The 13,480-nt window shown below is 46.5% G+C and overlaps 1 protein-coding gene across 1 annotated transcript in view; it reads right to left on the reverse strand.

Annotated features, from left to right (window-relative positions):
- The window catches only part of ALLC (allantoicase), an 823,350-nt gene that overhangs the window by 58,630 nt on the left and 751,240 nt on the right, over positions 1-13,480 (reverse strand). Inside the window, exon 12 of the mRNA XM_085610751.1 lies at positions 6,969-7,096. Coding sequence (XP_085466877.1) covers positions 6,969-7,096 — 128 coding nt within the window. The remainder of the gene's footprint in view (positions 1-6,968; positions 7,097-13,480) is intronic.

The raw sequence follows: 13,480 nt of genomic DNA on the forward strand, positions 1-13,480 counted from the left end.
ACGGGGAGCTCTACTGGTGTCCTGGCCTCGGGTCATTACAACGCTGGAGTTTGCATGCAGCGTAATGCCCCCGCGGCCATTTTTGAAGTATGTGGCTGTGGGTGAAGACTGCAGAGCTGCCCCTTTTTTGGTTTTCAGGTCTCACGTTACGAGACATAGAATTTGGGGGCAGTATTTATTGGAGGTTGCTGGACACTTCCTTTGTGTGTTTTGGGAGGTTCCTGTGGGGATTACTCCTTTTTCCTTGAAATGAATGGGGGGGCTTCTTCTCTGGTGCCTGCTAAGGCAGTTTACAAGCAGCATACTGTCCGGGACCTGCAGGAAGATGATGTTTTGCAGATTTCTACGGCTGACTTTCAGGAATTGATCAATTCTGCTGTCCAGTCTGCGCTGCTGTAGCCTGCGGCTAAGAGGTCCAAGGATGATGAGGAGGGCATGTACAATTGCCCTAAAGGAAAGTACGTCCAGGGCAAGGATTTTTCGGATATGTTGGTCCATATTCGAGAGGTGCTTGGTTTTGACCCTAAGTCATTGTCTGATGAGAGTTTTTACTTCCCATATAGTTCCTCTGTGGTGGATGACCTTCCCTTCCATGATGTCCTGAAGGATATACTGACTAAGGAATGGCTTGAGGTTGATAAGCAGGGTATCCCTCACTTTCTGGGGAAGCGGTATCGCCTGGCGGACTTTGACTCCCAGTTTCCTGCAGTTCCCAAGGTCAATTCTCTTTTGTCCTCTATGGCTTCTGCTTCCTCTTCTTCTTTTTCTTCGGAGGAGGCTTCTCTGTCGGATCCGGTAGAGCGGAAGGTGGAGTCTGCTCTCAAGCGTTCTTACGCAGCTTCTCATTTTGGGGTGCGTGCTAGCACTTATGCGCCCTATGCCTCACAGGTCCTTCTGAAGGATTTTGAGAAGTTGTTTGACTGTCTTCAAGAGCAGGGGGATCCTACTCCTGTGTTGGCTCAGATGGAGGTCTTGGCGCAATTCTTCTCGGATGTGACTTTTGATTCCTTGTGGGCCTTCTCCTCGGATGCCGGGGCGGCGGTGGCTGGTAGGAGGTCTATCTGGACCAAACCTTGGCGTCTTGAGGCAGTGCAGAAGACCTTGGTCCATAAGCTGCCTTTTGAGGGTCCCCGTCTCTTTGGGGACGCTTTGAATGCTATGGTACAGCATTCTGAGGAGAAGAAGATGTTGAAGCCTTTTCTGCCTTTGCCTAAGAAGAAGTCCTGTTTTCATAAATAGGGTTTTCAGGGGGCTTTGTCCTCTCAGCCCTTTCGTGGTCATGGTTGGGGGGCCGCGTTCCATTATAAGTCCCGGCCTCAGCAGCAGCAGCAACAGCAGCAGAATCCCTCTGGTACGGGAACGAAAGTGACTTTGCCGTTATGGGGGCTAGGCTCTGTTTGCTTCTGTGCTGTTGGTCAGCTCTGATTTCCAGCCAGTGGGTCTTGTCTGTCATCAGGTGGGGTTCCAAGATTCCCTTCCTCGGCCCTCCCCCTCTAGATTGCTTTCAAGCTACTCAGTTGTCAAGAGATCCTGTGAGGCCGTCTGCCATGTTGTCCGGCGTCGCCATGTTGTTGTCAAAAGGGGTTGTTGTGCCGGTTCCTTTGGAGGAAGTGGGCCTGGGGTTCTATTCCCTTCTGTTTCTGGTACCAAAGCCAGATGGTTCCTTCCGTCCAATACTGAATCTCCGATCTTTAAACAACCTGGTGCAGTTGGATCATTTTTGGATAGTCACCTTGCAGTCCGTCATTCCCTTCATCAAGGAGGGCGATTTTTTGGCTTCTCTGGACTTGGAAGACGCCTATTTTCACATTCCAGTCCATCCTGCCAGTCAGCGGTTCCTGAGGTTTGCTGTCCGGGGGATGCATTTCCAGTTTCAGGTTTTGCCATTCGGCCTCTCCACTGCTCCTAGGTCTTTCACCAAGGTATTGCCTCCTGCTGTGGGGGTTTTGCAGCATCAGGATTTCTCTGTGTTTTCCTATATTGATGATTGTTTGATCTCTGCTTCCTCCTTTCCTAAGGGTTTTCTGGCAGTGGAGGCTACGTTGACCCTGTTCCAGGATCTGGGGTTCAAGTTGAATCTGGCCAAGTCTCATCTGGATCCAGTTCAGAGACTTCAGTTCATCGCGGGTCTGTTCGACACCTCTCTGGGGAAGGTGGTTCTCCCTCCTGTTCGGATCCTTTCTCTGCAGACTCGGTTGCAGGATCTTTTGAGTCGTCCCTCTGCACCGACTCGTGTTTGGTTGTGGATCCAGAGGTTGATGGCTGCCACCACTGCTGGGGTTCCTTGGGTTCGCCTGCATCTCAAGCCCTTGGTGACTCATCTGTTGGCTCGGTGGGACTCCTCCTGAGCAGACTGCAAGACTCTGGTTCCAATCTCTCCTGCTCTGGGTCGGGACTTGGACTGGTGGCTTTGCACTCCAAATCTGGAGAAGGGGGTTTGGTTTTGTCTTCCACCTTCCCTTTTGTTGACAACGGATGCCAGTCTTTGGGGTTGGGGGGCCACGTTGGGGTACTTGGAGGCCAAGCGTCGGTAGTCTCGGAGAAACAGCGCCCGTTCCTCAAACTGGTGGGAGTTGGCGGCCATCTGGGAGGCGGTGCACTTCTTTCAGGTTCATCTCCAAGGGACGAATCTGTTGGTTCGTGCCGACAATGAGGTGGCTCGTTACTTAAACCATCAGGGGGGGACCAAGTGCGAATCTCTGAACCTGCTGGCCTCCATGATTTGTGCTTGGGCGGAATCTCATCTGTTGGCCTTGAGGGTGGTATACATTCGGGGACATTTGAATTTTCATGCCGACGCTTTGAGCCGCAATTTTCCATCCTCTGTTATGTACCATCTGTACCATCTCTCTCTTTCTCTGTTCCAGTCCCTTTGTCTTCGGTTCGGGACTCCCTGGATCGATCTCTTTGCCTCTCCTCACAACGTTCTTCTGCCCCGGTTTTGTTCGGAGGTTATGTGTCCTCAGGCTTGGGCGGTGGATGCTCTTTCAATTCCCTGGCCTTCTGTATGCCTTCCCCTCCCACCGAGGGAGCTGCAGAAGATTCGGGGGGGGAGAGAGTAACGGTCCAGTTGATTGCTCCTTTCTGGCCTCGCCGCCTTTGGTTTCCTCTCCTGTTGTGGCTGGCGGAGGTTTGGTTTGTCCGGCTTCCTTATGTTCCAGCTCCTCTTCAGTTTGAGCTCCTGTCTCTGCCTTATCTTTGTCGTTTGCAGTTGACGACTTGGCTCTTGAGCGGTTGACATTGGAGTCCTTGGTCTGTTCCTCTGTGGGGGCTCGTGACATCCAGTTGTCACGTCGGCCTTCGACCCTTGAAATGAAATGAAATTAAATGAAAAAAACATTTATATAGCAACCCTGAGGCATCCCAGCGCTGTGGACAGACGCAGACAGAGGAAAGAAATCAGCGGTTGTTAAAAAGTAAGGTTTTTAAGAGTTTGAGGAAGGGTAGGAGATTGGGCTCCGTCCGCATACAGAGGGGGAGAGCATTCCAAAGCTTGGTGGAGTTGTAGGAAAAAGAGCGCCCACCGCATCTAGCTCTCTTTATTCTGGGCAGTAGGGCGAGGGAAGAGGATGTTGAGCGGAGATGTCTGTTCGGCTAGTAGGGTGTTATCAGGGGCTGGCTGATTAAAGAGCCTGTCTTCCAAAAAGCCTTGTGCACAATGCACATGGCTTTAAATTGGATTCTCTTCCTTTCCGGTAACTAGTGGAGGCTCCTTAACGCAGGGGCCGCAGACTGTCGATGAGGAGTCTGGAGGAGCGTGCGGGCTGCACAGTTTGAATTGTTTGAATCTTGCTTATGGTGGATTGGGGGGCCCCTAGAGACAGGATGTTCCCATAATCTAAATGGGAGAGAATGAGACCTTGTACCATGATTTTTTTGCTTGAAATGGGAGAAGGGGGAGTATCTTACGTAGCATCATCAGCAGACCGTAGCAGGTAGCTGAGAGTTTCGCTGCCTGGTGTTTAAAGCTGAGGTAGCGGTCCAGCCATATGCCAAGGCTTTTGATCTGTTCTTTGGGTACTGTAGCGGAGCCAAGGCATTTCGGCCAAAATGGCTCCCATGTGAGAGAGGGGGAGTTTCTGAGAAGCATAATCTTGGTTTTGTCCCCGTTAAGTTTCAGGCAAGAGAGTTCCATCCATTTGGCCACCTCCCTAAGACAGCTTTCAAGATGACTTGATGATTTTTCGGGTGGTGTAATGACACTACAAGCTGAGTGTTGTCAGCGTAGGTGATGATTTTTATGCCAAATGGAAGGACAATCTCTGCCAGGGGACTAATGTAGATATTGAATAATGTGGGGCTCAGGGAAGAGCCCTGAGGCACACCACAACTTAGGGGCATCCTTTTGGAAACAACATTGCCTTCAAAGACCTGGAAAGATTGATCACCTAGGAAGGAATGTAGCCAGGCGATGGCATTCCATGGTACACCCAGATCCCTTAATCTCAGAATCAGTGTGTCGTGGTTTACAGTGTCAAATGCAGCACTGAGATCGAGAAGAATGATTGCCACAGAACCTCCCTGATCCAGGATCCTCCTTGCCTCCTCCTTTACAGCAAGGAGGGTGGTTTCAGTCCCGTGTTGTGGACGGAAGCCAGTCTGTGAGGGATGGAGTAAGTTGTTGGTTTCTAAAAACTCTACCAACACTGAGTTAATATGTTTCTCCAATATCTTACTCAGCCAAGGAAGTAGGGAGATTGGGCGATAGTTGCTCAGGTTGTTCTCGTCTAGAGTTGTTTTTTTTAAAAGGGCCTTTACTATGGCGCATTTCCATCCCGGGGGGACAACTCCAGCGGAGATGGAGGCGTTCAGCAAGTCGAGCACAGTTGTTATGACGTTTGCTATGACTGGTAACAGTGCGCGGGGAGGCGCTGGGTTTAAGGGGGAACCTGACTTGACCCGGAGCATGATGGATTTAAAAGATACGAGATCTAAGGGAGGAAGTAGTTCCAAAGTGGCTTGGGTTCCGTGTCCTAAACAGTTAGTGGGTTCCGACCGGGAGAGGAGTGAAGGTGGAGTAAATATTTTGTACTTTCTGATGGAAAAACTCAGCCAGATTGTTTCACCGGGATAGAACATCGTAGGAGGCAAGTTGCTTCTGGGGCAGTTTTGAGAGGGTTTTGGCAATACAATAGATCTTCTTGGGGAAGTTGGAGGCTGCCTTAATTTTTTCCGCATAGAAGGCAACTTGAGCGAGTTTAATTTCAAGTTTATATGTTTTTATTGCCTCCCAGTATTTGGCTTTGCTAGGGGCTGCATAGGTCTGTCTCCATTTCCTCTCTAGCCTTTTGCAGTGTTGCTTGAGCTCCCGTAATTTAGGGAAGCACCAGGGAGACATCTTTGCTCTGCATTTATTGTGTGTGTGGCCAATGGGGAGTACAATGTCTAGGGAGCTCTGGATCCAGTAATTAAATTTCTCGTTGGCTAGGGTGGGGTTGAAGTCCTTGTTAGGTCTGGTGGTTTCAAGGGCTGAGATCCAGCATTCTCTGGGAAGCTTGGCCAGTTGCGTTCCCGACCCTCAAATGCTATGGTCGTCATTGGGGCTCTTTTGTCTCTTGGTGTTATTCCCATGGGGTGAATCCTGTGCTGGTTCTGTGTTTGGAATTTGCCTGGGATGGTATTTAAAGGGCCTTTCCCCTTCCATTTTGTCTGTTCAGTGGGTGGCGGTTCCTGCTTGTTGGGGTCCTGTGGCCTCCTTGGGAGGTTTTTGCCCCTTTGGTGAGTCGGCTTCTTCGGAGCTTTCGGCTTCATCGACCGGTCTATCCTGTGATCGTACCTTCGTGGGATTTGCCTATTGTTTTACGGGATCTGCAGTTGCCCCCTTTTGAGCCTTTGATGGAGGCGGACTTGTTGAGGTTGTCCGCTGAAGTGGCTTTTTTGCTGGCCATCACCTCCGCTCGTTGGTTGGGTGAGTTGTGTGCCTTGCTCATTTCTTTTCCTTATTTACAGTTCCTGCAGAATCGGGTTGTTTTGTGGCTTGATCCAGCTTTTTTGACTAAAGTTTTTTCAAATTTCCATTTGCAGCATGAGGTGATTCTTCCTGATTTGCCTGCCAAGGCGGGTTCAATGTCCCCCTTCTTTGGATGTTCACAGGGCTCTTCAGATTTACCTCCAGTGACGCGTTCTGTGTCTGCTCCCCGGCTGAGGCGGCGGGAGTCTCTATCCAGGAGATTTGTAGGGTGGCCACTTGGCAGTCCCATCACACGTTTGTCCGGCATTATCGCCATGATGTTTTTCATGCCTCTGTTGACAGTTTTGCTGTTGGCGTTTTGAATTTATTTGATTAAAGTTTTTTACTTTTTGCATGGATCCCTGGTGTCTTGCGTTTTTATTCTTGGTTCTCAACTTGTGAGTTCCTCACGTTGTAAGGACTGGGACGGGGAGGACCCATGAGGGGGTAATGTCTTGTTACTTGTTACTTACCGGTAATCTTCATTAGCCCGATTAGGGTCCTCCCCGTCCCAGTCCTCTTTCCTGCCTCCCTCCCGCTGTGTTTGTGTCTGGGTCTTGTTGATAACAGGCATAGCGGTGGGTGGGAGGGGCTTATGTAACCTTTAGCCTTTTTGGTTTCCAACGTTTTGATTGGCTGGGTGGAGGCAGGACTGCCTCACGTTGTAAGGACCGGAAAAGGGAGGACCCTAATTGGGGTAATGAAGATTACAGGTAAGTAACAAGACATTTTTGGCAATATGTCTGTGTTGAAACCTAGAGCTGTGATTCTGACCCAGGGCTCATATACCTGTAATATAAAAGAGACATACTGACTTGTGTTAACAGATTTTCTTATAGATAGCTCTTGAAGAAACTGTTGCATGCCAAACTTCAGATGCATTCTTTGCCATTGATTCACTACGTTTGAGCTGCATTGCAGAGTTGTTTAGTGTTTCAAAAACACAAGCTGTCCTACTTTCTAACCCTCTATTTAATTAGTGAGCAAAGAAGAAATATCTTGTAATGCTGAAAAATACCTTTGTAAGGGAAAGAAGAGGTTTCCATTTCCCTTCATTCCTTTTACTCCATTTCTGTAACTTTTCGTCTTTTTCTTCTTCCGAGTTCAAAACACAGGCATCAATTTTACACGAATCTGGGAAGTTACCTGTTAAGAAAAAGACAGTGTATCAAAGGCCAAATTTTAAGAAAATGTATATATGGTAATATTAAACCGATTTTGTAACCAAAGTCCTCCAGAAACTCTAGTCATAAAACAAGTCTGTTCAAGTTTATTTTCAAAACCGTATATATAAAACGGATGGAGTAAAATAAAACATATTTTAAAGCGTAGATGGCTTATTTGTTTGTCCATGCACGATACTGTAGGAGAAGCAGAAGGTTAATTTGTGCTCCACTGGACAATAGGCAGGCGACCTTGAGTACTCACCCATTGTTTAGGTAACAGGCCCAGAAATGTATGGTTTGACCGCAGCAGAGTAATGGAAAGGAATTAGGGTCGTGATGCGTGCCTCTTGGAGTGTTTATGGAAGATAATTCACCATATAGTTTTGTGTTTGTGTGTTTTGGGGATGAGTGTGTGGGTGCGCGCTTCACCCCTGGACTCAGAACCACTCGGGGGAAGTAAAGTTGACTATGAACATGGGAAGACAACTGCAGGGGAAATGGGAGAGAATTACTGGCAACTCACGATACCATAATTAATATGCTTGTAAACAAACACACCATGAACTACGAATACACATTCTTCACTATGTATGCCACGAAAAAGCAAGGGATTAGCACAAGGCACTCCGAAGATGTAATTTTGCGCTCGTAGCTATTTTTTCAGTCTTTCGTTGGTACTTACTATTATACTGTACTGGATGCTGAATGCCCTTCTTTTAGAGTTCTTGAGAATCATACCATGTTGTATTTGGAATAGGGTAGGGTGATGGTATATCACCATCACCCCAGCTATGGGAACTATGCAGAGGGTCTGAACCATGTGAGGAAGCGCGGCTCTAAGTTCATGTGGTAGAAAATATGGAATAGCTCACCAAGTCAAAGACTTTTGGGGAATCAATCGAAATAATGGCTAAGGACTGTCGAATTCCTGTGCAGAGGCCCACACAAGATGAAGTCGATGGAGATTACGTATGTTTGTATGTTGTGGCATAAACCCATTTTGTTCAGGCTGTATCAGGATGTTTAATTAGCCTGACAAGAGAAGAGGAAAGGGCCTCTGCCAAAATGTTTCTTTCAATATTAATTAGTGAAATTGGTTAGTAGATATGCCTCTACCTGGGGCGTGCTCCATATGGGTACCACTGTAATCCTAGTTATAAAGAGGTCCTCTCTAAGTGTTGTTCTCTAGTCGTCTCCTCAGTCACGGTCATTAAATACTGGCATTAGAGTAAGATCATACAATAAAACAGTTCAATTTGTGGGCCCTTTCGCCCTGGGGGTTTACAGAACTATATGAAAGACAAGGCACTAGATAGTTCCTCCCCATCAGTGGATGATCCTGTGCCTCCTAGGTCTCGTCATCCAGGCTCACTACTGGAAGTTTGTCTATCCGCATTACCATGGTAACCAGGTTTGCCAGAACATCTCTGACATAGTGGTGTTTCTAATAGGCAGCAAAGGGATGACTGCCCCAGTCACCAACTCACTGACTTTACAACAGCTTCCGGGGACAATAAGTACCCTACCGTTATAGCAATATAGCACCTTACCGATCTAATCCTCAAATTAAAATATACAACACTGTGCTGTTATCCAGTCAAATTTGCAGCATCAGTACTCATGTCAAAGGTTAAGGTGAGTTTGCTCAATCTGATGAAGAAGAGGGTACTCTTGGATGACAGCAATGTCCCATTCCAACCAGGAAGTTCTGTGTCCAGGCAAACGGTGGCCTCCTCCTTTGTATTTTCCCGATTCCCGAGATAGTCCAACACCTCACAAATCTCTGCCTTGAAGGAGTCCCAGAGAGTATGAGCGGATGAAACAGAGTCAATACTGTACTTGAAATAGGTCTCATCCTCTTGTCTGAGACTGGCGTCAAAAATGGCATCAGTTATGGCCATGAAACATGAACACGTACCGACTCGTTATACTGCACCACAGACCTAAGAGATGAGTCCTCAATGAATAGTTTTTTCAATTATAGTTATTACAGTTATAATTTCTAATCCGTTTTTAGGATATTTCATGCAGATGTAACAATGGCCATAAGGAACAGTGTAATACGTGATGATGTAAACATGCCACTGCCTTTCTCTGACATAAAACTAATCAACAGAATTGCATCATAGGCACCAGGCGTTTACATGCCACACTCCTCATGGTATGTCCTGATTGTGCCTGATACATAGCTCATTCAGGACATGGTCAGACACTGCGAGATAAAACGCAGGAAGTAAAGCCTATTGGTTTATCCCCATAAAAGGGAATTTCACACCTCATTAAAGAGGTAACTACTGCTTCTGGAGTACAGAGAGCCTATTAGAATTGAATTAACTACTGCCCGGTCTTTTAGACAAAAATATAATGTTTAAATAAGTAGTATCTGCTTCATATTGAATACAAATCTATATTTATCAGTATTAGGCCAGACAGCCTTTGGTGTGGTCTTCCCACAAACCTTTAGCCTTCTCCCATCCTGTTTGCTTAAATTCGTTTTTGTTGGCTTAAGGCAATTTGCCACTGCTAATCAGTGCTAAAGTGCTTGTGTCACTTCTCTAAACAGAGTATAATTGGCTTACACCCAGGGCCACTGGAATTTTGAGGAGGCTTGAGTAAATTATGTGGGAAGAAAAGCCAAATTATGAGGCATAGTGGAGCACATTTTGCAATAGTATTTCTTCATTAGTTCTTCATTTTTACTCTTGGTAACACTGTACAGGCATTGGTTGCACCTCATTAATACTAATTATAGCAATATGCAGCAGAAAGTTGACCAGTCTGGCATTTCAAAGAGCCTTTCACTGCACGGCAGCACAAGTTGCTATATTTTTAGTAACTTTTGAACCGTTTGAGCTAGAAACAATTTTTTTTGTTACAATCATCAGATTACTGGGCAGAGGATGGATTATGTGGCAAATGCGGCAAATCTATACTTATGCGAAAATCTCTGCAGCCGCACAATCCCATAACTCCAGTGGCCCTGCTTACACACAATTGACACCTTTAATTTACTTATAAGTCCCTAGTTATGTGGTGCTATATATACACAGGGCCTGTGAATTAAATGCTACTAGTGGGCCTGGAGCACTTACTGTGCCATCCACTTAAGTAGTTCTTTAACATGTCTCAGGCCTTGACTTGCAGCCTGTGTGTATTTTTAAACTGCCAATGTGAAGGTAGAAATATCATGTTTAGTCATAAATAATTTTAAGAAAGTTAGCATTTTTTCCCTAACCATTTGGTGACTGCAGACTGTGCCCTGGGTCACACGACTGGGTGTAGTTGGAAGTTGGCCTTTGTGTATTCCACTCAGATAGTGAGCGAAAGGGGGGCTAGGTGTTGGCAGAATGAGGGTGGAGCTGTTCCCTGTCCCACCTTAAAGTTCAAAGGGCTACCTCCAGCACACTAACAAAGGAACTTGACACCAGTCTTTTGTCAGCCTAGACAACTTGGAGCCTGGGCAGGGGAAGGAAGGAAATTTCCAGAACCAGATTTGGGGGCAGTCTAGAAGTTTAACCCACTTCAAAGGACAGCACCAGCTATAAATATTGGACTTCCTGATCCACTTTTAAGTTCACTCCTGAACCTACTTAGGACCCCCAGAAGGTCTGCCTTGTACTTTAGAGGACTGCCCTGATGCTTGAGACCTGCTTTGTACCTCAGAGGCCTACGTTGCTGCTACCAGAGGAATGCCCTGCTGCTTAAAGCTTGCCCTGTACCCTCAGATGACTGCCCTCCTGCTTGAGGCCTTCCTTGCTGCTTGATCCCAGGTCTACTAGAGTGACTCCAAGGGCTAGTTGGCTGGCCTCCTGTGTGAGCTACAGGAACATAACAAGCTACAAAAACCTTGAACCTTGACCTGGCCTCTGCCTGTCATGAGACCTGCCCCCTCACGCCCAAAGTGGTGCCCACCTAGTCCTGGGCCCTTGGAAGTGGTGCTAAAGGTGCTCCTTCAGTCGAAATCTGAAACTTGGGGCTTAAAATATTTTCCACCCAAAAGTGACCTGAGAACCAACAGGAGGCCGGGATCTACATCCTAGCTGATCTGCTCGAGGTGCATCGCTGGTCAGTCTGACTTTGACGGTATCTCCCGCTACATTCTTCTCTACACCAGCAAATCCTATTCTGCGGCTCCCCTGAAAGGGGAATCCAGCCTCATAAAGCCCTTATCGGCTACAGCCTGCAGCTTTGTCCCGCTGGGGATTTACAACTTCCAAAAGTGACAAAGTCTGAAGGTAGAAATCTTCACTGCAACTTCGCCCAGCTGCTCCCTGACGACGACGACGCCTCCTCCTCAGACACCAGCATCTGCCTTGCCTGGCTGAACTTTACTTCCTCAGGAACTTTTCTTTGAAATTTCTTCTAAATCCAAAGGTAAACTGAGCCGGGGCCCAATCCAACTTGTGGACCATTGCGGTCGGTCTTAACTTTTGACCTTACCCCGGTCTTGTGCAACCAGATACCCGTGGTTGGCACTTTGATCTTTTAGGAACTATTTTTCACTTCAAATTTTAAATATTCATACCTCTGATTCCCAGAGGAAATGGAGGGAAACAGCATAAAATAGGTGCAATTTCTTGGAGAGTGGTTAAAGGGCAATATGTATCATTCCAAATTGCGATCACAAACGCCGACATTCGCAGAAATTCGATGAATTTCGGCGTTTGCTCTCGCAATTGTGCTTAGTGGCATGTATCAATGAAAAACTGCCTTGCAAAATAAGGAATCGCAAAATGTACGATTCCCTATTTCGCGATTGCAGATTCCTTAAATGCAATGTAAGAAGCACAGAAAAAGTGCAATTTGGCCTTAAGGAATCGCAAATTACCACCAACTACAAGTTGGTGGTAATTTGCGAGTTCTTTGAAAAATACATGTTTTTGCATTTTTCAAAGTGCAATGTGGTGCACATACATACCCTCAGGGCATGTATGTGCACCCCATGTGCACCCATGCTTATTTCAGTGGTGCAACAGGGTGTCCTTTTGACACCCTGGCACCCTTGTAATTGAATCCTCAATTTGCGATTCTCTAATTGCGAATCGCAAATTGAGTATGACTTTCCATTGATTCCAATAGGCCTTTAGGCCCATCGGAATGAATGGGGAGGGTTTCCTTAATTGCAAATCGCACTTTGCGATTCGCAATTACGGAATATGTAGGATTCGCAAATTATTTTGCAAATTCTACATATATCTCGTTTTGTGATTCTCTAAAATTCGCTATTTGAGAATCGCAAAACCAAACTTTCATACATATGCCTCAAAGTTATCCTAGAGTCAACTTTTTTGTCCTACTTTGTGGTCGAGAAACTCCAACACAGATTGCCACTGAGGCCCATGATCCCTAAACTACTCAATAACAAGACAGATATGTGATTTGTTAAACAGTAGGAGCCTGGAGGTCACAGTTCACTCCATAAACTGATCTTCCCTGACAATACACAGGCAGTTCAATGGGAAAGAAAATCCTTTGGTGGCATAAAACAAAAATTCTGTCTCATTTACCTGTGGTATATGATGCTCTATTCCACCAGGCTCGAAGTGCTCCATTAGAGTAAGTCCTTTGTCAATCCCCCAGAAGCGCCATGGGCATCAGTGAAGAAAAGGCCCAACATTAATTTGCATTTGGCAATGGCCCGGCTCACACCTAACGCATTTAACACCCAGAACCACAATCCTCGACGAGGTACCATTTAACTGAGAACTATGTTATGTTATATAGTATTGTGTTATGCGCTGCAGGTTTGTAGAGTGCACTATCACTTGGGAGGGTATCCGAGCATTGAGCAGGTGTGAGTCCAGCCAAAGCTAGGACCTAGTTGGACTACTCGAAAAGTCAGTTCGTCAACTTCTTGCGGAAGAAGTGAAAAGGACTTTCATCTGTGTAGCGGCAGGTCGTTCCATGCTTCTGTATTAGTGGGCTAGACCGCTGGATCTGGTTTTCCATATGAGTGGGACGTGTGCAAGTAGGAGTACGGACGAGTGGAGGTTGTCTGGAAGGTTTGTGAAAGTAGATGCGATTGTTGAGGTATGCTGATCCAGTAAACTGTAATCCCTCAAAAGTGTGGGTCAGGAGTTTGAATTGTGCTTGTGTGTCAATGGCAAACCAGAGGAGCTCCTTCAGATGTGGTGTGATGTGCGTACAACGTTGGAGGTTGCAAGTGATAATGGCTGCTGAGTTCTGAAGGGTCTGCATACTTTTTGTGAGATTTTTGTTGATCCTGGCATACACAGTGTTTCCATAGTCCAGCTTTTTTGTGACAAGGGCATGTTTGACAGTTTATATATCGTGTGATTGGGAGCTGTTTGAACATCTTCAGGGTATGAAAGCATGAGGCAGTGACAGAGTTGTCTTGTGTGGT

Source organism: Triturus cristatus, chromosome 6 (genome assembly GCF_964204655.1).
Source record: "Triturus cristatus chromosome 6, aTriCri1.1, whole genome shotgun sequence".
In the NCBI taxonomy this organism is placed as follows: domain Eukaryota; kingdom Metazoa; phylum Chordata; class Amphibia; order Caudata; family Salamandridae; genus Triturus; species Triturus cristatus.